Below are 24,584 nucleotides of genomic sequence, written 5' to 3'. Positions count from 1 at the left end.
TAGTTTTAGCTAAATCATCTTTTAATATATATGTATTCTATCAGATTATTTATATTATGTATCTCAACAGTAACGCTTAACAATTTGTGCCTAGACACGCCAGGATTTCATATAGGAAAGGTTCTGTTTTCAAACTATTTTAAGGAGAATTGGCCACAACATCATGCTAATTATATTTCCAGTGGTGGTAAACTGAGTGATTTCGCAACTTTATCTTGTGAATCTGCAGACACACTATTTAGAGGCTTTTATGCTGTAACGCGGCATATGAAGTTGGCTTTAAATGCCCAGAACAGGACTCCATGCTTACTGTGCAGGCGACAGACTCATTTTAGGCACTTCTGTCCATGGGGGTCTCTATATAAAGCATGCGATTTTAAAACCCTTACCTGTGCTCAAATGTGTAGGCTTAGCATGATTATAACTACTTTTAAGTTCCTAAAAGTTACATTACTTTTTCACAAATTATTCTGAGCAGGATAATCTGTATAATCACCATTTATATATATATATATATATATATATATATATATATATATATATATATATATATATTCTATTGATTGCAGAAGTAATTAAATTTCTTTTTGTGTATCCACACAAAATCAAAATTGAAAAGATGCACTTCATTACACTCTGTATGTATTATAAACTTGGCACGTTGACCTCCTTCCTTCAAAACACTTGTTTTCTTTCTGATTTTCCATAGCCTAAAAGTTGAGCCTTGTGCTAACTTGGGAAACCTGGGGGAAACCTACAATTAACTCACTTAATAGATCATTCCCATCCTATACTTTGATGTAAATGTACTTTGGATTTTGTATGTCAGATACATAAATATATACCTAGCCATACTTATGTAATCCCTTGTATACTACTACTCCTGTGTTGTGAAATATAAAAACCTTAATAAAACAAACAAAAATGTGCTCAGAAAATCTGTTCCCTACTTATGAGTGAGCTACAGTGGATTACCTAGTCCTAGCACATGAAATATATACCCACATTGCGCATGTACCTTTTCTCTTTGTTGTCTCTTTCGTTGTTACAGCATCCCAAAGCCTTTTGTGTTAGCAATGTTGGCAATATAATTCTTTATGCCACTTTAGCTGTGACAACCTAAGACCAATGACATAGTAGGACTGTTTTAGTTGCAAGGGATCCTACCCTTGTTCTCAAATGGTTATATTATGGAAATATAAATCCATGCTGGTAAGTGGGTTAAAAATGTGCAGACTATGTAAAAAAAAAAAAAAAAGCCATTTGGATCTGTGTTTGATTGCATGTTTTCATACAATCGTGCAGAGATCAAAGCAATTCACCCAGGAAAACGATAAACAGGAATTGTTCAATACAGAGAAATCTGTATATAAAATGAAAAAAAGCTTGGGGGGTCTGAACTCTACCTGTGTTGTGGCTCCCCTGGAATGTTACTGGTTTAAGGCAAGACAACTGATATAGCTGAGAAAACATGACCGTGCTCAGCAGTTGCACCAGCAATGTCTTTGGGCACTGCAAATATATGCTGTTTACATAAAGGATTAGCAGTGTAATTGAGCTTGAATATATATTTTTGAATAATCTAAATTTTTAAGAAAAACCTTCTTATTGACAAGAAAAAACATATTTCTTATGGACATTGTTGGTTTTGTTTCTTTGTTTTTTAATAACTACTTTTACTAACTTGATGGCTTGGTTTTGCAGGTATGTGTTGCTCACTGCTGGTCTTGGTCTGGGTGGTGGTAGCGGTGACAGTCTAATGGGTCTGCAGCTTCTTCTGGACTTGGTAACTGGCCAAGCTGGAGCAGAGCAAGAACAGGGTTGTGCAGCTCGGATATCTAGGGTCATACTGGCTGGGAATCTGCTGAGTGAGAACACACAGAGCAAGGACTATTTGAATAAGGTACAGGCAATCAAGCATTTTACTAGACTAAGTGTACACATTCCTACTTCAGTTATCCTTCTTGGAATGTTTAAAGAGAAACTGTCATGAAGCAGGTATCAAATATTAAAAAAAATAAAAAAATTTGTCTGCGCATTTTACTTTTGTAAATAAGTTAGTTCATCTTGTTTATTTGATTCTCTACATAGTCACTTATATGTGCGGAGTCTGTAAATGCTGCAACCTCACAGTGTAATCAGCAGGGAAAGCATGCCTCATTCATTATTACAGGACATGTACTAACGAAAACAGGCAGTAGATGGCAGCACCATACCACTCTCTTCTGTTTAAACTAGAAAACCTCTTTGCTGATATCAGTCGGATATGAGAAGAGGATTTCCTTAGGGGTAGGGTTAGGTTTAGCTGTAGCGTAAAGTAAGGGTCAATGCTGGGTTTGGGTGCATAATTTCCATTAATAGATATTTGGATAATGTTTTAGGGTTAGGGTTAAGATTAGAATGTGAGCATACAGTGGTATGGGTTGGAATTGCATTAGGGGGAGGGTGTTGTTATAGGATTAGCGTTAACGAACAAAAATTAATTTAGATCTAGACATATTAGGCATTTACCAATCCAATCAGGGCTGACATATAATTCTGTTTTATTTGGTTCGATTGGATGTGTAAAAAGTATAACAAGCAAACATGTGAGAATGCATTTTTATTTCTCCCATTTTTAATGTTTTATTCACACTTAATGTTGTGTTAGGTATACATGTAGGATTATAAGAAAGTGCTATCTATCCTTTAAAAATCAATATATAATATGTATAGGGTAATTAAAGAGAATCCCTTACATTAAAGTGGAGCATGCCCATAACATGAATTCTAGGCTTAGTTCTGGTTCAGAACTCCGTCTTTAGGGGGTTAAGCAGATTAAGCTTTTAGTTGTTGATATCCCCATTTCCTATTGACCCAAGCTTTCAATGATCTACCTGTCTCTATTGCTGTTTTGTTTGCCCCCCCTCCCTCCTCCCCCCCCTCCCTCCTCCCCCCCCCCCTCCCTCCTCCCCCCCCCCCTCCCTCCTCCCCCCCCCCTCCCCCCCCTCCCTCCTCCCCCCCCCCTCCTCTTAATATCGCAGGTAAGTGCGTCAGTAGTTTAGATTACTGACTAAGAATGTAGTAATGCTGTTCATTACTTTGGGCTTCTTATAATACATAGGCCACACTGAGGAGGTTATTGGTGTAAGAGAACTTTTTTCCTGGTTGACTAATTGATGTCGACAACTGAGTACATGTGTTTAAAAATTTATTCTAAGGCTATGTTCACACTTGTTCCTGTCAAGGTATGTGGCATTGATTGCAGGCACCTGGAACTTTTAGCTTATCAATAGATTGAGAGTTGAATATACAGGGAGTGCAGAATTATTAGGCAAGTTGTATTTTTGAGGATTAATTTTATTATTGAACAACAACCATGTTCTCAATGAACCCAAAAAACTCATTAATATCAAAGCTGAATATTTTTGGAAGTAGTTTTTAGTTTGTTTTTAGTTATAGCTATTTTAGGGGGATATCTGTGTGTGCAGGTGACTATTACTGTGCATAATTATTAGGCAACTTAACAAAAAACAAATATATACCCATTTCAATTATTTATTTTTACCAGTGAAACCAATATAACATCTCAACATTCACAAATATACATTTCTGACATTCAAAAACAAAACAAAAACAAATCAGTGACCAATATAGTCACCTTTCTTTGCAAGGACACTCAAAAGCCTGCCATCCATGGATTCTGTCAGTATTTTGATCTGTCACCATCAATATTGCGTGCAGCAGCAACCACAGCCTCCCAGACACTGTTTAGAGAGGTGTACTGTTTTCCCTCCTTGTAAATCTCACATTTGATGATGGACCACAGGTTCTCAATGGGGTTCAGATCAGGTGAACAAGGAGGCCATGTCATTAGATTTTCTTCTTTTATACCCTTTCTTGCCAGCCACGCTGTGGAGTACTTGGACGCGTGTGATGGAGCATTGTCCTGCATGAAAATCATGTTTTTCTTAAAGGATGCAGACTTCTTCCTGTACCACTGCTTGAAGAAGGTGTCTTCCAGAAACTGGCAGTAGGACTGGGAGTTGAGCTTGACTCCATCCTCAACCCGAAAAGGCCCCACAAGCTCATCTTTGATGATACCAGCCCAAACCAGTACTCCACCTCCACCTTTCTGGCGTCTGAGTCGGACTGGAGCTCTCTGCCCTTTACCAATCCAGCCACGGGCCCATCCATCTGGCCCATCAAGACTCACTCTCATTTCATCAGTCCATAAAACCTTAGAAAAATCAGTCTTGAGATATTTCTTGGCCCAGTATTGACGTTTCAGCTTGTGTGTCTTGTTCAGTGGTGGTCGTCTTTCAGCCTTTCTTACCTTGGCCATGTCTCTGAGTATTGCACACCTTGTGCTTTTGGGCACTCCAGTGATGTTGCAGCTCTGAAATATGGCCAAACTGGTGGCAAGTGGCATCTTGGCAGCTGCACGCTTGACTTTTCTCAGTTCGTGGGCAGTTATTTTGCGCCTTGGTTTCTCCACACTCTTCTTGCGACCCTGTTGACTATTTTGAATGAAACGCTTGATTGTTCGATGATCACGCTTCAGAAGCTTTGCAATTTTAGGAGTGCTGCATCCCTCTGCAAGATATCTCACTATTTTTGACTTTTCTGAGCCTGTCAAGTCCTTCTTTTGACCCATTTTGCCAAAGAAAAGGAAGTTGCCTAATAATTATGCACACCTGATATAGGGTGTTGATGTCATTAGACCACACCCCTTCTCATTACAGAGATGCACATCACCTAATATGCTTAATTGGTAGTAGGCTTTCAAAGCCTATACAGCTTGGAGTAAGACAACATGCATAAAGAGGATGATGTGGTCAAAATACTCATTTGCCTAATAATTCTGCACTCCCTGTAATTATTGTTTCTGACTCTTGTTTGTCTGTATGCGCATATGAGACCAAAACAGCCCCCAGGAAGGACTTTAGGACTTAGTGTGAAGACACAGTAACATGAATAGATTGTTTGCTGGGCTTAGTGATAACTAGAGAGGGAAAAAACTTAAAAATGCTGTGTAGGAGCAATAGCTTAGGATAGGAAAATACTTCTAAACCTATTTCCCCAACAATATGGAAGTTACGCAAATATAAAATAAGAGAATTACCCTGAACCACCAAACAAAATGCATTTTATAAAATGTATTCAAACAAGAAGAAAAAAAGTCTAAAAGTAAACCATAAAACTGAATAAAAAAAATCTGCAGTGTCACAGCAAAGCGTTATAGCAGTAGCTGTGAACTTCATTAGTTTCCTTCCAGCATTCCCTCTGATTGCAAGTGCCAGATGTATATTTAAATACAAAAAGGACAAGTGGAGGACAGGTGCAAAATATACATCTAGATAAACACCTTTTTATATAAAACACAGATATTTAAAAAAACAAAAACAAAAAAAAAACTAGACTCTCACATGTACACATAACATGCTAATCTGAAACACGGCACTCAACAGTCTTGGTCTCTCATCTCTCTGTAGTCTCGGATCCCCCACGCAGTATACCCGGCAGACCACTTTTTGGTGGATATTATAGATTTTACAAAGTTTATTGTGATAAGATCATTCAGTCAGATTCAGTCACCTTAATGATTGTTCCTTAGTATAAATTCCTCATAAGTTCTTTACAGAACAGTGAGATGTGTTTTCTTCATTAATTCAGAGCTTTATCAAAGGCATACAAGTATGAACCAAGGCCTGCAAAATGTAAACATGCAGTTTATAAATATTTGAAAAGGTGCAGTTAATTAACTTATTTCTGTTTTTGTTACTTTAACCTGTTTTCCAATTTCTGTAACAATTGAAATGCTATAAACAAAGAATTTATATAAAAAAAGTGCTGTTCATAATTTACATACTAAATGTAAACAAATTTCATAACACTTAAAGGGATAACTCCACTGCCCCAAAAAATGTAAAAAAAAAACACCTTTCTTTAGTAGATATACCCCCAATGAAAACATTCATGCATTTAATTATGCATTTTTTTTCCAGTGGGGGTACATGTAAACACAGCTTGCAAAAGCTGCAGATCCCCTCCCCTACTTCCCCAGCCCATACTTTCTGTGGCTGTCCAATCACAGACCCCGAATGCAGCTCAGGGAGAGGTTTTTGCAAGGCAGGTGCTCTGGGCAATTGCTGCCTCTTGAAATTAGCTTCACTGAATAACAGGATGAGTTGTTTGACAGCCAGGATGCACACACACTTTACACATAAAGCAAGCTAAAGTGCTTTAGGTGTTTTGTAGTGTACCTTTAAATGAATACTATATTACATAATCTCTACAGTACATTGCAGGCCTTGGCTTAGGTGAGCTCAATACAGAATATGATAGGAAAAATGGGGACAGAAATGTGTTGTTTTTGGTGGAGGGTGTTACCACTTGTTTCACCTTTTTTTTTTTTTATCTATTATTGATAATAATGAGTTACATATACATGTAGGGTATCACAAGAATGCCACAGCTGTCCTTTTCATTGAGCTAAAGTTGTTTTGGTTCTAAGAGTGTCCTGTTTTGCCACTACCTAAATCAGTTGCCAAATATGTATCCAGTAGGGACTGCACACATCCTGTGAGGTTATTGATCCCAGTAATATACTGGTGCTCCTGGTTCAGGGGATGGCAAGCCCGCTAGAATACTTGCACATTCAGAGAGAGTCCAGGCACACAGATTCCATCATACTGCAGACTCTTTATTGGAACAAGCACTACATGTCTATATTGGCTGAAAAGTTGTCATGTTGTGCTCATTCCAATAAAAAATCTGCAGTATGATGGAACCTGTGTGCCTGGACTCGTTATATCTAAATCAGTAGCTGCCCTCAGCTGCCTTCTAGGTTATGGCAGCTATTTTTCACATTGTCAGTGTGCTTGTTCATTCCTGCCATTTGCATAATGAAAGTTTTGTGAATTATATTCTTAGGCTTCTGTTTATATTTTTGTGATAAAATCCCTTTATCACCCTTTACCCTTTTTCTTTTTTTTTTTTTCTTTTTTTCTTCTTACATACTTACACCCTTTGAAAAGTGTTTATTATATTGTGAGACACGTGTCTAGTTTATTACATTGTGTTTATAATGTATCATTACTTTTGCAGTTGTAACTTTTTATCTCACTGTTTTTATAATTCTTCCTATTGGCTTGATATACAAAATCCTTGTTACCCTTTTCTGTGTGTAAAAACTTTAAATAAAACAAACTGTTAATAATGTTCAATAAAAGGAAACATGGCAACAATAAAACCGGATGTGCAAGGATTTATAAATGACCATAGGTTACACCATTCAACATTTATTTATTCATAACTTGTTCAAGACAGGGTGAGCATAACAATGTGGTAGTATTGCTCTGTTAAAGAGCAACTTAATATCATCAGTGAAATGTTATTCTGTTTATAGTGTCTGAAGAAAATTTATTTTATAACGCTGGATATCTTTAATGGTTCCCTGTATTTTGCTGATTTATATCTTATATTAGAGTTTCTAATCATTTTAAATGTTTTACACAGTGAAGGGGAAAAAAGCTGCATGCAAGAAGAGTGTTTCACTCCAAGGGTTGTGGATTTTTTTTTTCTTTTTTAATCTACTTGTCCAAGGGACTAAAGAGGTAGCCCAATCTGCATGCCTGTTATGACAATCTACTTGTTTTAACACAAAATTATCTCAATTAAACAAATTGGGGCCCCTGCCTAGAGCCCTGGGCCATTGACAGCACTATTTACTGACATTTTCACAAACTTAATCTGAAAGGAAAAATGCAAACAAATTCCCTAAATCTGCTTTAGTCACAACACAGCTATTTCTGCCTTAGTTTTGCCTATTGTATTTATTTTGCAAACATTTTGAGTCTTGTGAATTACCCTGAGTGTTTCACCTTCTGCCCTCCCATCGTCTCCCCCTTTATCATAGTGTATGTGTGTATGTGTGTGGTGTCTGCTTGCTGTGTCTGCTCGGTGTGTGTTGTCTGTGTGGGGTGTGTGCTCACTGTGTTTCATGTATATGTTGTGTGTGCTGGCTGTGTCATGTGCGTATGGCGCAAGTACGGTATGTTGTGTGCTGGCTGTAGGTGACTTTAATACACTGAAACACACATACACTGACTCATACGCAAACATACTGCACACTGACACACTCATCCACACACTCACCAACCGACCCATACACACACAAACTACATATTCTCTGACAAACACAGCCCTGATTACCAGCAGCAGCCTTTCCCATGCTTACTCTGCCCATTAATAGCACATTGGCCACTGGGCTATGACGTCATGCTGAATTGTGAGGAGGGGTTGGCTACTCACTCCTCCCTGTGAGCAACCAGTGAGCTGCAGCCAGCTCCAGAAGGACGTGTCTAGGGTGGGCAGTTCAGCTCTACATCTGTCAGAGACACACTCACTATCCAACACCAACCCACTCCCAAGGCAGCCCTACCGCTTGCCCAACAGGGCTAAAAGAATTTTAAAAAATCTACCTGCCTGGTGCCTGGAACTGCATTTATCCAGAATGTTCCCTGTAATTGAATATCATGGGGTTGGCAACCAGCAGCTTCTTAGGTATAGTCATTAAAGCAGATGTAGAATGGATGTCCCATTGATTACTCATTATGCTTTTTTTGGCTATATCTGAACATTGTATGTATCTCTCCCTATATGTTGCTTTGATATTACCCATAGGTTATTACTGCAATGGGTTGATAAGGGATAAGGAAGTTGTTTCCATATTTTCTGTTATTATTTTACCCTGATCATTCATTATGGAAGCATTACGTTGACTCAAAGACTGATGGATTGATTTCATAGTTCTGTTTCATGACCTTTCTTCTGTGAGAGTAAGAGCAAACCCATTGGTTAGTGTTGCCATGGTGAATGAACAGGAAGAAAAAATTACAGTAAGCATGGAAACAATGTGTCTTCATTGTTTCATGTCATTTGACTTTCACTCTTAACCAAGTTTTCATTTCTGCTTTTATCTTTTTATCTAGGCCAAATATCTTAGCAAGAAGACCCAGGTAGCAAGTGTGGAAGCTGTGAAGATGCTGGATGAGATACTTCTTCAGTTGAGTGTAAGAGATACCTTTTTAAATTGAATTCCTTCCTTCCTCTTTTGCTCTCATTTAAGTGTATGTATAAGACGCCCCTTTGCATGTCCGTAATTAATTTTTGCATTGTGTGAAATACTAAGGTGTTTTTGTTTTGTTTTTTTCTTTCTTCACAAGCTTTATTCGCCTTGAATTTAACTCACTAAAATCCTTATATGCATTATGTTACGTTCTTAAGTTTTCATGTTATCACTTTCTCCTTTACAGGGCTCTGTTTCTGTGGATGTAATGCCTGGCCCTTTCGACCCCACAAACTACGTCCTTCCACAGCAGCCTCTTCACCGCTGCATGTTCCCACAGTCTGCTCCTTACGGCACCCTTCAGCTGGTAACAAACCCATATGAAGCCGAAATAGATGGCGTCAGGTACCTACTGCCAATATTTAGCTTACGGTAATTCACATCCGCAACATCTAAACCACATATTAATATGCAGTCTCTTTCCAGGTTCCTGGGAACTTCAGGTCAAAACATAAGTGATATTTCTAAGTACAGCAGCATGAAAGATTACTTGGAGATATTAGAATGGACTCTACAGGTGGGGCACATATGTCCTACTGCCCCAGATACTCTAGGTAAAAACAAAAATCAGGTTTCTTTATCATTTTCTCTGTTATCGTACATTCTGTTGGTAGCATTTCTTAATGGGAAATCTTTAGCAAATATATATATTTTTTTGCAATTTTAGCAAAGCAGAGGGCAGAGGTTGGGTTATTTTTTAATCTTTTTAGTCCCGAATTATTTGAGATTAATGGTAATTAATCAATTTTTTTACAGGCTGTTATCCTTTCCACAACTTTGATCCCTTCATCCTGCATACCTGTCCACATGTGTATTTTTGTGGCAGTGCCCCCGGCTTCAGCTGCAAAGAAGTTACAGGTGAGAAAGATCGTGGCAAAACTCTCAAACTGTCCGGGCTGTCACTTGGCCAGCTTATTACTGACTGTTTCTATGGAATCCTATTAAATCTTTGTTGCACGTGGCAACTGATAAAGCAATAATGACTGGTTAGTTTGTTTTTTTTCCGATGTTTTCCTCCTGTTTAATACGTTTCTCGAGTCTTCTTAATATTAGATCTAATCTGTACTGGTTATATTTCCAGTAAATGTACAGATTCACACATATGTCACCTTAAGATCAGAGGTTTTTGCAAAGGATTTGAGCAGATGTGCATCTATACACCAGCAACATTTAGATTGGTAAATATGCTAGCAGCTCTCATTGATTTCAGAGGGAAAAATTAATTTCTAAATGTTATGGGGAGACACTAATACTGTGTACAAATACCAGGAGCTGGCCTAGAATATGGCTAAAATGTGTACAAATGTGGATGGATACATAAAAGAGAACTAAAATATACAGGCAAGCATAAAAGCAAAATGAATGAATAAAATCGAATAGTTGGATAAGCTATATGTAAGTGGAGAATGTGTATCTTGTAAATAAATAAATAGTACATTAAATAAATGGATAAATAAATGTTTAAAACAAAATGTGCAGTGCAAGTGCCTCTATTACTGCTATAAAACAGAATGACTGGCACTTATACCAAATTATATACTTTGTATCTTGCAAAGATGTAGATGGAAAAAGTGAAAAATAATATAATAGCAAATACAGTATATGGAACTGTAGGCTGAAAATGTTACACAATGTAACAGTGATTAGTAGAAAGCAATGGTTCTGAAACTGGATATAAATAAAAAACAGTTTATTAGACAAAAGATAAAAATATGTAAAAAAAAATATATAATATTAAAAAATGTACATCAGGAAAAGTTCATACAGGTATTACCAGTCATATAGAAGTCAGAAATATTCAGAGACCTTCGGATTGTGTTCGGATGGATGTGGATTGTATTTCTCAGTTGCCGCTTGTGATGATACCGCCGGTGAGGACAGCGTGTTCGTTCAGTATGCGTCCCAGCGGGAGCCTCACTCCGGAGGAACGTGTGCTGTAGACGGCTCCGACGAAAAGCAAACCAACAGGTCCTGTTGGAATACTGACTTCAAATGATGCGTGTATGCTGGATCTAAGTCCTGATGTGTATCCAATTGTCTTACGCGTTTCGTAGGTGAACCCCTACTTCTTCAGAGACGGAACTCTTTTCTAGATGTACAGTTTTTCATTATGTGTAGCTTCTCTGCAAAACACACATGTTCGGAAGGTGGGAGATAATACAAGTGAAAAATGTATAGTTGAGTAATGACATCAAAACTTCAGAACCTTTCTGAAAATTAAAGGGTTAATCCAATCACCACGGCCACTTTTGCTTTAAAAGTGGTCATGGTGGTAGAAGACAGTACGTGAAGCATTTCTGCTTGAAACACTGCACATACAGAGATATTTGTACTTTTGTGCTGAGGGCTGGTTGAACCCCAGCACATTTGACTTTTTGGCATGCACTCTGAGCCAGCAGAGCGGTCCAGTCAAAAGCATTATCAGCAACATTTGATTGGACCACGAGCAGGCAGCTGTGACGTCGACCAAGACAGGAAAACCAGCACTTGGAGCTTCGCCCAGCATAGGATTGCAGGTAAGTTTAATCTTTATTTCCAGGATGATAGGGAGGGACTAGTTAATTATGCCCAATATGGCTTTTAAACGGAATTAAAAAATGTTATACAAAGGGTTAGAGTAACCCTTTAACTACATGTAAAGGTATTCCTCCCAGTTATTGGGGTGTATAGTTGATGTTTTTTTGTGGTGTGGTGTGTGTCCCGCTCCCCCCTTCCTCTTCAATTGTTACCACTTTATTTGAAAAAATTATTGGACTTATTTTCCAGATGATGGAATGGCACAAAAAGGGCTGTTGTGGATGATTTTTCTTCATCTAGTCCCTGGAGTTTATTGGCTTGGCATGCAGCATCTTGGTCTTGTTTTCATTACTGCTATTAGATCCTTATTCCCTCTGTTTGCTACAGGTCCAGAAGGCCAGCGTGTACTTCTTCTTACAGTTCCAGACTTCAGCAGCACTCAAACAGCCTGCCTGGTGAACCTGCGAACCCTGCAGTGCCAACCAATCAGCTTCTCTGGATTCAGCGCAGATGATGAATCAAGTGACTGAATTGATGTTCTGCCTTGCTTGCTAAGGAGTTCCATTCTTTCTTTGAGCAACTCTCTACAGATCTCTGAGGACTGCATTCACTATGCTACGTTAACATGCAAGGATTGGTGCACGTCAACTCCACATTATTGTTAAAAGGACTGTGTAGTTAAATATAAATAAATTGGATTTTTATTTTTATTGGTACCATTGGTACAATTTCCAGGAGCAACAATATAAATAAGTGTGCTTTCCAAATCACAATTTTGCTCACAGCAGTAGACCTTAAAGCTATGGTTTGAACATCCATATTACTCCAACCTCCAGGACCACCTCAGTGATTTGAAGTGGTCATGGTGGTAGGAGTCTGGATGTACAGTGTTTCAAGCAGAAACACTGCACATACTGAGATATTTGTAATTGTGTGCTGGGAGCTAGTTACACTCCAGCATACGTGACCTTGGCAGTCCAGGCTGCCTAATGTCAATTCTGTGCATAAAATATGTTGTGCACACTGCTAACAAACGTGAATATCTTCTTGCAGGCAGAGCTCCTACAAGGGTAAGATTGCAATCCCCTTCCCACTTACATTGCCCTTCCTCACTCCTTCCCTCCCCTCATTGGCCTCAGTTCTAAGCTGGTGAAACGGACCAATCACAGCCTTTATATGAGAATCCTATCATTGCTTGCCCAGCACTGGATTCCAGGTAAGTAAAACATTGGCTTTTGTGCAGCATAAACTGTATATTATGGAATGCCAAATGTCTTTACTTTCCTATTTGCCCAACGATACAAGTACTCTTCAGTTTATTTAAATTTTCTGTGACATTTGTATAGGGCAAATAGAATGGTTTAAGATGGGCTGAGAGGTCTTCCCCAAAACGTGATATGGCCAGGATGTTGATTCTCTAATAGGACAAAATGTACACAAAGTCCTGGTGTATAGCCAAAAAAGTCCCAACACACTATAAACACCTGTGTGGTTTCCTCTCTACTCACACAAATAAATTAAAAACTACACATACATACAATAGGCGGAGTTTGTAGGTTCTTGGGTAGATTTTTTTTTTAGGTGATACAGAAATATATAATGATACAAGCCGAAAATTCAAAGAGGATAAACAAATCCTAGTGCAGTATTGCAAAGTATGAAAATATGAGTAAAGAAAATCTCTAGTCTTGTACTCACAAGGATGGAGCCAGTATTATTTAGGCTCAATATGTAGGCTTGTGGGGTTCCTACTCCCTTCTTGTACACTGGTTGGTTCCACGTCCTCTGGTCCACCTCACAGATCCACTGGATGCCAAGTAAAGTGCAAGAGATACTTTATTGACTACAACCTGGGATGTATCCTGCTGTGCTGGTAACTTCAAATTCTTACTCCGCACGGACCCTTGCCCACTTGGCTCCTTGCGCTTTATTTTCCTGGTGAAGTTTCTTTCCTTTGTCTCAGTCCTCCCTGTGTGATACTCTGTCCCAGCTCTGTCTGTAACAGTCTCAGCTCCCTATTTATACACCGACGCGCATTTCGGTGCTAAGGTAGATGCACCTTCATCAGGGGATAAAGGGTTCCGTGATTAAAAAGACTATAAGTGCCTTTGATGTATTCCTGAGCTTCTCCAATGAGAGATTAGTATGAGCTGAGTTGCTGAGGTGACTCTGACCCACAGCCTATCACAGCCCACTTTTTCTTTAGCACAGCTTTTATATACTATACAGATAATAAGAGGACAGTGATTGGCTGTGAGAATGGAAGCATACACTGAGTTTGAATCAATTTATGGAAAGAAGAGGCAGCTGCAAAATATATATATATTTTTTTTTTTTATTCCTAAAGGAACACGAAAGTTCATAACCACCACAACAGGTTTTAGTGGTTATGAATCAGGACGGCTTCCACTGTGTAACTGTCAGCAGTGTATTTACTGCAAGACTAACAAGGCATTTGCCTTAAGTGGCACTTTCCAGGTGGCGTCAAAAGATGACGCCCCTGCGTATGCCTTGCTCGCCTCTTGTCCTGGTGGGCCTGAGGTGGGCACCCTGTTATATCACATGCAGGTGACAAGGGAGCACTGATCTGTTCCTGCTTTGCCCCCTCGTGCGCTGCTTAGTGATGTCTGGAACGGTAGTGATGTCATATCCCGGCTCCTGGCATCACTAAGCGGCGCGCGAGGGAGCTGAACTAGAAGAATACAACTCCCTCTCATCCTATTTTGCCCAACAGCCAGCACAGGACTCCAGGTAAATAATCCACTCCAGCTCTCCCATAGCTGTGTGGATTTGAATTTAAAAAAAAAAGTGTGGGTGTCTGTCAGTGAGTGAGTGATTTTGTTTGTTTGTGTCAAATCAGTGAGTGTGTGTCTGTCTGTCTGTCTGTCAGTTTGTGTCTGAGTGAGTGATTGTGTGTGTCGGTCAGTATGTGAAATCACTGAGTGTGTATCTGTCAGTGAAAGTGTGTGTTGGTTAAACAGTGTGTGCCAATGACTGTATCTGTCAGTTACTGTGTCGGTGCATGCATCTGTAAAGGCGTGTCTGTCAATCAAAGTGCATGTTGGTCTTTAACAGGAAGTGGTGGGGCAAATTTAAATTAGGTGGCTACTGAAGTTTCATCGTGCCTAGGGCAGTACAAATCCAAAATACACCACTGGTAGCTGCAGAGCTTCAATCTCCTACAAAGAGCTTTCATTACCTTCACCGAACTAAGTCCTGCCTTGCAGTGCTAGCTCATTAGCTGAGAACACCAGCCAAGCAATCTCAGCCAGTAAGTGCCTCACTGCACTGTTTAGTATAGCTCAGCGCAGAGCTTTTTGGCTGCAGAGGAGGTGGCCACAAGCCTCTGGCAGACCCCAGTTAAGTTCTGAAATGGTTTGACTACTTGCCATGCAAGCGCAGCTGGGCATTTATGGCACCATAACCACTGCAACAGGCTGTAGTGGTTTCAGTGCGTTGTGTGTTCCTTGAAAGGAACCCTACAGCATTAGGGATACAAACCTGTATTCATAATCCTATTGGGCCCCTGTTTGTAGTTAGATTCAGGGCTCCCAAGTGTCAGGTGTAAAAACCTAACTGTTTTAATTGCAGAGACTCCCCTCAGCTCTGCTCAACTCTCCACCTTTTGCAACATCATTGAGGAGGCATGACTTCCTTGCCTCTGGTCCAATCCAATGGTTCTCATAGACTAGCATTGGGGACCTAATACTTGTGCAAATTAAGCGCCGCACACATCCAATGCTTCTTACAGGAAAGCATTGAAATCAATGCTTTCCAGAAGAAGTGCCTCTAGTAGAAGTGTATTGTAACCCTAGAATGTAAACAATTAAGTTTCTAAAAAACAAAATAACTCCAGACTTCTAAATGCTAGATGAGCTTTACTCCACCAACAAATATTGGCAAGCCTGGTCTGAAATTGTATGTTAGTGGAATAAAATCCATTTGGCATCAGTGAGTTCAATTATGCAATGCACATTTTACTTCGAATGGAGTTGGAAAGGGATACTATAAGCACCAAAACAACATTAGCTTGATGGAATGTATAGACTGCCCCTGCAGGCCAACTGCTAAATTATCTGCCATGTAGAAATTAAATCCTACACATTTCCTGCACAGCCTGTTTAACCCCTTAAGGACACATGACATGTGTGACATGTCATGTTTCCCTTTTATTCCAGAAGCTTGGTCCTTAAGGGGTTAAAGGGACACTATAGTCACCAAAACAATTTTAGCTTAATAAAGCAGTTTTTGTGTATAAAACTGTTTTACCAGGAAGAGCACAGTGATCCCTCCAGAGCAAGGTAAGAAGGCTGGGTGGACCTCTTAATTACTAAATGTGTGTGTATGCCAGTAATTATGTGCGCATGTGGTTGTGTTTATGTGATTGTATGTATGTGGGACTGTGATTGTGTGTGTGTATATATATATATATACATGTGTATGTGTTTAGTATATTGCTCCCTAATTGGGTACCATTAAATATTGCAATCCCACATAAGGATAACGAATAAGGGAGTTATCTACTAAACAAATGAAACATCTATATCAAGAAAAGAAGTTTTATTATATAAATAAATTTTATTATATATTTTATTAGCGGCCCAAGACAATTCCTCTTTGCTCAATGCAGCCCAGGGAAGCCAACAGGTTGGACACCCATGTTCTATGCTGTCAGACACATTATGCCCAAAAATATGAATACTATTCTACTACTTAAAGAAAGACTACCTATAACATTCTATGTTATCACAGGGAATCTGTTTGCTTCTAACTGAACACTGTCTTGTACAAGGAGTACACCCACAACATTAGTAAATAACTTCACCAGGTTCTCTAATAACTTTATGAATTTGAACAGCAGTTGCAAGCAAAGGTTAACTGACTAGCATCTTTCACAATAATGTGAGTACAGTGAATTGGTATTGATAACATTTTGTCTGCAGCTGCTGTTTACATTACATTAGCGTGCCTGCAGACCATAAGCTATATCAAACAATAGGAGGCATATGGGAAATACTTCAATGTACGCCCATTTTAAATTGGTTTTACGTTAAACATTTTGCAGGATTTATAACAGTAATGTAATTTTTGGTATAAAATGCCAGTAGAATATTTTTGTGGTAGTTTTCAGCACCCAAGTAGTATGTATTTGTACAGGTACAAGTTTCCATCTTTACATCCTGTATTTAAGGACTAATTTCTCTAGAGAGAAGCATGAGGTTAAGGTGTGAGAAATCGATGGAGAGCTGAGTTCATATGAAAGCGGGAGTAAAAGATGAGGATAGAACACTAAACTGCAATACTATATGCATTTTTTGTTAGTTATCAAATAGACTGAGTTTTGCCCATTGATTGCATAAAGTCATTATTAAAGGGTTATTGATGAGATCACCAAACTGGAGAAGCTAGTTAGAAAAAACTTTTATTAGTAATTGATGGAACTGTACAGGTGCAGATAGCATGGCACTTTTTTGGATGTTACACAGAAAACCCTGCATGGTGATCAAGCTACATTTTGAAGGTATGATGATAATTTACTTTGTCTAAAAGATATTTAATTTCCCTGCAAAGAGAGGCCTTTCCCAACCCAATATACTGAATCTCCAGCAACAGGAGTAAACACATGTTATGTTCACAACTCAAGATCACTTTGAAGAGAGGTTTCTGTTCCTTGCAATCCAGTTTGCCCTTTCTGATGCCTCTCACATTTTCTCAATGCCCTCGCCAATAGCCTTTTTCCCCCTCTTAGAAGTCCCCAAAGTTTACAGTGTAAGTCTCTACTGTGGTAAATGGGGCCACAGGAGTGGTGACCTCCTCCTCCCAAATTTCTGTCTCAAACTCTGTAACAATTTCTGTGTAGGTCTCCGTTTCAGTGTCCCACAGTGACTCAGAAGGCGTGGGGGGCTCCAGCCTACGAGGAGGAAGTGTTGTAGGGGCCTCTGTGGGTGGTAAGGTCGTAGATATAACAACAGGAATTGTAGTGGGTGTTGTAGTGGGTGCTGGTGTAGTGGTAAGTTTAGCCCTGCGGTTCAACCACATACGGCGTCTCTGCATTCGCTGGCGTGCAGAAGGTGATAATCGCCGTCCTCCAGCAGGAGCTAGTACAAGTGGACCCTTTCCTTTCATTGCAATGATCTCCTTGATCCTCTTCCAGTTGGAGCGTTGTAAGCCAAAATTACAGTGGGTTGCTCCGATTTCATAGCCTACAGTACATGTCTTTACACTCGGAGTGTAGCCCTCTGCCCGTGCTGTCACCCGGTATTCTCCAGGGTTCAAGATACGCCAGTAATCACCACCGCTTGCTGGTAGAATGAAAAAGAATATAAAGAGAATATTCAGCAAATGTTTTTTAGTAAATGCACTCAAAAACCACACCATAAAATATGTGCATTCATTACCAGACTTTGTATATTCTTTATTTCTCAGTAAATATGTCCACTTAAATTAGGATATAACCACTCAATCATATAAGTGTGTTGATTCTGATTAGCCACTCAATCATATAAGTGTGCATCTTTGTACATATTGAGTTTCTCCTCAATAAAATATTTTTTTTTCCATACATCGTGCAAAATGTCCTAATTCTAAAATATATTGGTCTGAAGAGTTGTAGTGAAGAAGACAATTAAGCTCAATTTAGAATAACTATATATGTGACGATGGCTGGTGTAAAGGATGTAAACCGAGAAAATGATAAGCTTTCAAAAAGCGGTAATTTTAAGTGGCTTCTTAATGTATAGGATGAGGGAAAGTTTGATAGGATGAATTAGACCAATCTAAAGAAATGGTACTGCCCTGAGGAGTCCTGTACGTGAGAAATAGCAATGTGAATGTGAGGACAAAGAACAAGGGCTGGTGCAAGGTGTTTAGGCAAAACATGCGTGGATGCATTTTGCTCCCCCAGAAAAAAAAATGCATCTCCACCGGTGCATTCTTATGTGTCTCTTTACCCCCTTTTTCTGGCATCTTACCCCATTTTCATGTCTTGATTATTGTACCCCTTTTTTGCCATTGTAATTTTGGCTTTTGCATCTGTGCTGCCTTATGGTAGCACCAGCCCTGAGAAGGACACTAGCAGAGTGGAGTGAGAAGAAGTGGTAAATTAGAGTGGAAAACAGTTGAGTTGTTGAGGGACTTTGTAAGTTGTGTCCATAAGTTGAATTGGACCCTGAAGCTGAGGGACACAATATAACAATTATAAAAGTGTGAGATATGAGAGGATGGTGGGAAAGGAAGATAAGTCTGGCAGCAGCATTCATAATAGATAGTAGTTCGTAGTAGTAGTGTAGCGGAGCACTGTGGACATTGGGGGTACTGAAAAGGAGTTACAGTAATTGGGGTAGGAAAAAATATAAGCACAGCCAAACCTTTGTCACATTGTGCTTTAGAAAGGAGTTAATGTAGGTTGACCAAAGGCAGAAATTACTACAGTTGGAGGCAGGATGTGGAGAGAAAGGGAGAGATCAGAGGTAACACAGAGCCAGTGAGTAAGTTGCAACGGGGGTAATGGATGGTTTCTTGATCTGCAGAGAGTGTTGAGTTTTGAGACAGGTGGAAAGGAGTAGGGAAAGGGACAATATAGCGTTAGTAATACAAATATGTATTCTTAAAACTATAGATTATTTGAAATTCTGCAGACTTTTCTGTGTGCCCCCATATGTTTTCTTTCCATTACCTGTCATCACGTCGTGACTTATTTCAGCAACAGATATAGTGGCGTTGGCAATAGGCTCCCCCTCTCTATCTGTCACAATGCCTTTAATGCCACGGTGAACCTATGAATAGCAGAAAACATACATATCTTAAAACATCACAAGCACATTGACAAATACATAACTATTTATCCAGTACAAGTCTCCTGAAATATGTTAGTGGATCCTCATATATTCCCCAGATCCCATTTAGCTGATATCTCAAATTACTTCCCGCTCCCTTGACAAGGATCCAGGATATTTCCACAGAACTCATGAGCTAGTTTTTTCAAAGATCTGCTTGACTGTGAGGGGCTACCATAAAGACTTAAGAGAGTGGCCAAGTACTAGAATGACCTTTCTCATCATTGTGAACTCTTCTCTCTGGCGCATCACAAGCTCTTTGAGAACATACTACTTACTTCAGGAAAGCATAACTCTCAACTTCTCTCAATGATCAACCACCAACATGCTCTACAAACTGTATGTACAAAGAACAATTCTATAGCATGGCAGGAAAAGAATGATTCCACAGTGCACAGGACCTTGTTTGTGGAGTACGATCACTTACCTGCTCCATGAAAGACAGCAGAGATTCTTTGTTGTTCTCCCATTCTTCAGCCAACTCGCTCTCATGTGGAAATTTGTCACATCCTACATATATGGACAGCTCTAGGCAGTTACTGTGGAGGTAACTAAAGTCATTCATACCTATTGAAAAAAAAGAAGATATTAGATGAATGGAGAGAAGTTGTCACAATTAAGGATCTATAACACACTATCCAACTTTGCGTGTTATTTGTGGCACAGAACTATTTCACCATCTGTTTTTGCAGATTGTATGTGTATACAAACACCAGTCTGCATCACTTGTGGTCAGTATCATGTCTCGCAAATATATGAGATACATAGATGGATACACTCACACATTATATTTCTATTTCCCATAATATGCCCGAAAAAATTGATTCTTGTATATTTATTTTAACATATATCCTTGCTTAACCTCAGTTGAGGAAAAATAACTACAAGCAAGGCTATACCTACTGTTAGCACTCTCACAAGCAGTGAATTAAGCAGCCTGTTATCATACATGCTTAATTATTTTTGCAAAATATTTTTCCTTTAATTCTGCTTTGCATACTTACTGCCAGAAACTGGCCTCCATTTGGCACCATTGACTATCCCCATTCCCTTGGTATAGTCATCTCCATGGCAACTTCCACGAGATGTCTCTGCCATGGTGAGGTGGGCTGAAGCATAAGAGATAGCAAGCCACCGTAAAATTCCATGGTCTGGAGTTCGAGACGCCCCTTCCTCATCTTCTGCACCAGCTTCCACAACTTCTTCTTCTTCCTCTTCCTCTTCTTGATAAAAGTGATGACGAGGTCGCTCCGGTGGGACTTCCTCTTTGGCCGCTCGTGCCATGTCAAAAGGGTATGATACCAACTTCTCCCCCCCTTGTAAGTTTGCCCCTAACACAAATGGAATTTTGTCCATCCAGGCCATGATCGCCCTTGTCTCGGCAGCGACCTGCATTTTAGAAAAAGTTTAACAAGTAGATAATTTCCAAATAATCTTCGACTTTTAATTCCTGTACTTCAATACAGGACAAAAACTGTAAGTTTTTACCATATGGCAAGCTGGACTATTCATTTTTTAGTACTAAGATTACCCTCAAAGCATTTTATCTTTTATTTATTTTTTTAATAAAAAATTTTTTTGCTTACCGTAGCATCCTCTGCCAGAAAACTTTCTGGAATAGGTATGTGATGGTTGGACACGCGATGAGGGACCAACTTCCTCTCTTCTGCTGCCCATAGTCCTGTGTTCAAATCTGGGAAGTTTGTAAAGATATCATAGCCTTCTTCTGTCCAATGGCCCAAAGCCCAATTACCTAACTCTGAGCCCTAAATGGAGAGAAGGAAAACATTAAAACCAACCAGTCACCTTTATTATATATATAAAAAAAAAATTGGATTTTTTTTCTTCTATTGCATTAATGTTACTTCATAGGAAGGCTGAAAAGTAAAAGCTAATGTATTATATCAGTAATGGTTTTCATACTCAATATATAGCAAATTGAAATATATGTAAAAACTAGCTTTAGAATATAAAACTACCCTCCTTAATAAGGGAACTGTCACTTCTGGAATTTTAATATAATGTCTGCCTTTCCCTATTTAACAAATATGTTTTTCTTAGTTGTGAAAAATAAAATTAAATGTAGAAATCTACACCCCTTCATCTTGCATCTGGAATTGCCAGTTTAGCTCTCTATCAAACATGTTTATGAGTTCTGCCAGCCAGCACAGAGATAGCACACAGAGAAGAACACAAATCAAACAATGATTCCATGTCTCCTTATTTCCGATGTTTGCCCTGACTTTGCCTAGTCTGTACTGGATTGTGATGTCATTTACTAAATGTTGTTTATACACTACATGTGATTTTCACTAGTGTAAATTCTATAGAAGTGCCAGTTCCCCTTTAAGGCTGTGCTGTTTTAGCTCCCGTCACTCACCATCTGGCTTGCAATCTCATAGCCATCAGGGTTCATTGATGGCACAATATGTATCCTGGTTTCCCTGACCAGGCTCGTGATGCGTGGATTATCATCCCGAAATTCTTTGCACAAAAATTGCATGAGAAAAAGCAACAATTCCCGGCCTAGAACCTCATTCCCATGAAGACCTGCTGTGTACCGGAACTCAGGTTCTCCTGTAACCAAGGAGGACATGGAAATTGAGGGGATAAATGAGACAAAGGCAGTATGGTATTGCTAAGGGTAAACAGAACATCTATAAGAATAGTGACTTAAAAAGCCAGTAAAGAAGAGCGAAGGAAATCAGTAAACATTCAAAAGGCCAGACCTACATTGGACTAATGAGAGGCCAAAATATATTTAGGCCAAAATAACTATTAGAAGGAAAAATTCTTCAAATAAGCGTTTTCCTACTTGGCTATTTTGGTGTATATTTTTACAATTTGCTATCCCCTATCACCATAATTTGCTGTTTAATGAATTCACAAACAATCTTGAGTTTCATGAAAAATATTTTTTGTATGTTTTTTTAAATCTCTAACTCAGCTAGGAGTTGTTGTTTTTTTAAATGTAATACCTTAATGAACATTTTCACAAGTTTTTTGGCAACTCTTAATACATAATTATTTAGTGCACGGGTAAGTAACCTTTGGCACTCCAAATGTCAGGTCATATCCCCTGATGCTTTGCAAGCAGTATGGCTCTGAGAACATTATGGGAGATATAGTCCACGACAACTGGTGAGCCAAAGGTTGCCCTGTTATAGTGAATACAGAATATATATTGGTGGCATTCGAGAGGCATTGTTGTAAACATCCACAACATCTACATGTTGTAAACATCATTCCTTGATCTAGCCCAACGTGTAGCCAGAGGCAGAGGTTGTCTGCATGTCTTACCGCATGGCTGGTCTACAGTTCAGTGACTGATTTAAAAAAAATGTTTTAACATGATCTCTTAAAGTAATTTATTTTCCAACCTGTCTCATGTTCCCCAGGATTGTCTGAAAACTCCATTGCATAGATCTTCAGCCCTTTTGGCGTCTTCCCTATATTGTAAATACGGGTAATGGTTGGACACTCTTCATTGACGACTTTCATGAGCTGTGAAAGTTTAAAGAGAAAAGGAGTGAGTAAAAGATGGAATATATTTGGCAAACCAGAGGACATTGCTCCATAGGAGTAAGTGCAGGCCTCCTTAAAATTTGAGAAGTGCCACTCACCTGTCTCATGTCTTTGTAGTTGTGATGTCTGAAATCTAAATTGTCGGGAGATGTAATTACCTCATTCTGACTGTAATAACTGACCACGTCTTGGAAAATAAAAGAGAAAAAATACATTACAATACAAAAAAATGGTGGAGTGAGTAGCATCTCCACACACTGGGTTAGTGATCCTGATACTATATAGATGTTGAAGAGGCCCTCATAGCATTCTAACCATTACAATGATTTGTTGTGGTAATGGTGCTTAAAGACTAACAAATGTCCTCTGTTTCTTTTTAAAACTGTTTTTGTCAAACAAGCAACACATAAGAAGATGATCCATTGCACTCCAGCTATATAGCTGTTAAAAAGGGAAGATGCAAAATGTGTCAATCTTTTTGATGTCGGTGCATGTAACATGCTCTCATTTTTCCAATTTTCATTTTTATGTTATTGTAATAATAAAGAAGGTTTTTATTTCTATCTATTACGATTCCATCATCTCTAGGAGATCAAAGATTCCTATTTTTTTCCCTATTGTTTGCTGTACCTTGAGGATGTGTCGAGATTGTAAGTGTGTGGATTTTGATAATTTGTTCTCAACTGGTAACTGTGTATCCTGTGGTTTTGGGAGGACACTTTGTTTATTGCTTTTCAGTGGTTTTATCAAACCAATAAACCACTTTTATTATTTTAAATAAATTCAGCAATTCAGACAACATTGCAGGAGGTCACATTACTCATTTGAACACCGAGCATTTCTTTCCTTTTATATACAGACTGCAGCTTTGCTCTCAAAGCTTTATATAAGGCATTTTCAGGCTTTTCTGATACAGGAACATAAAGAAGTGCATTTATTGTTGTTATTATTGTTTTAATTGTATTTTATGAAAGACAAGGAGCTACTACAAATGCAGAGTATGAACACGAAATGCTATTGTATGTAATGTAGTAGTTTATTTTATAGGTTCAACTCACAGCTGGATTACATCTGAGGTGTTTTGTGTGAAGTCACACTAAAAGGGACACTATAGTCACCAAAACAACTTTAGCTTGTTGGAACAGTTTTGTTGTATGGATCATGGCACTGCCATCCCACTGCTGAATGCTCTGCCATTTAGGAGTTAAACTGTTTCGTATATACAGCCCTAGTCACACCTCCCTGCATGTGACTTATACAGCCTTTCATTTAAAGACCTGTAAAGAGTCATCTAATGTTTACACTTCCTTTATCACAGATTCTATTTAATTTAGTATTCCTTATCTACCCCTGTGTTAACAGTTTGATAGACCATGCAGGAGCCTTCTCTGTGTGATTAAAGTTCAATTTACAGAGCAGGAGATAAAAACATTTAAAGTTAGTTACAACTGATTGAAAATAAAACCATTTCTTTTTTCATGTAGGCTTTGTCAGTTACAGCCAGGGGGCTGTGTGGCTGCATAAATATAAGCAACAGTGATTGAACTCCCTAATGGCAGATAATTTAGCAGCAAGACGTAGAGGCATGATCTATA

The 24,584-nt window shown here is 38.9% G+C and overlaps 2 protein-coding genes across 3 annotated transcripts in view; one reads left to right on the top strand and one right to left on the bottom strand.

The window, feature by feature from the left end:
* Positions 1-12,339, top strand: part of POLD2 (DNA polymerase delta 2, accessory subunit) — a 30,290-nt gene extending 17,951 nt beyond the window's left edge. The window contains exons 6-11 of the mRNA XM_063448534.1: positions 1,705-1,903; positions 8,976-9,056; positions 9,300-9,457; positions 9,539-9,666; positions 9,869-9,970; positions 12,017-12,339. Of these exons, the coding sequence (XP_063304604.1) occupies positions 1,705-1,903; positions 8,976-9,056; positions 9,300-9,457; positions 9,539-9,666; positions 9,869-9,970; positions 12,017-12,159 (811 nt within the window). The 3' untranslated portion in view covers positions 12,160-12,339. The remainder of the gene's footprint in view (positions 1-1,704; positions 1,904-8,975; positions 9,057-9,299; positions 9,458-9,538; positions 9,667-9,868; positions 9,971-12,016) is intronic.
* Positions 12,340-17,290: 4,951 nt separating this feature from the next.
* The window catches only part of AEBP1 (AE binding protein 1), a 38,412-nt gene continuing 31,118 nt past the window's right edge, over positions 17,291-24,584 (bottom strand). For both annotated transcript variants that reach the window (XM_063448532.1, XM_063448533.1), the window contains exons 14-21: positions 23,088-23,176; positions 22,845-22,968; positions 21,845-22,041; positions 21,051-21,230; positions 20,469-20,853; positions 19,892-20,031; positions 19,305-19,404; positions 17,291-17,931 (exon numbers count right to left, since the gene is read on the bottom strand). In XM_063448532.1, the coding sequence (XP_063304602.1) occupies positions 17,375-17,931; positions 19,305-19,404; positions 19,892-20,031; positions 20,469-20,853; positions 21,051-21,230; positions 21,845-22,041; positions 22,845-22,968; positions 23,088-23,176 (1,772 nt within the window). In that variant the 3' untranslated portion in view covers positions 17,291-17,374. The remainder of the gene's footprint in view (positions 17,932-19,304; positions 19,405-19,891; positions 20,032-20,468; positions 20,854-21,050; positions 21,231-21,844; positions 22,042-22,844; positions 22,969-23,087; positions 23,177-24,584) is intronic.

Source organism: Pelobates fuscus, chromosome 3, assembly GCF_036172605.1.
Source record: "Pelobates fuscus isolate aPelFus1 chromosome 3, aPelFus1.pri, whole genome shotgun sequence".
In the NCBI taxonomy this organism is placed as follows: Eukaryota; Metazoa; Chordata; class Amphibia; order Anura; family Pelobatidae; genus Pelobates; species Pelobates fuscus.
This window is presented reverse-complemented; position numbering and strand designations above follow the sequence as displayed.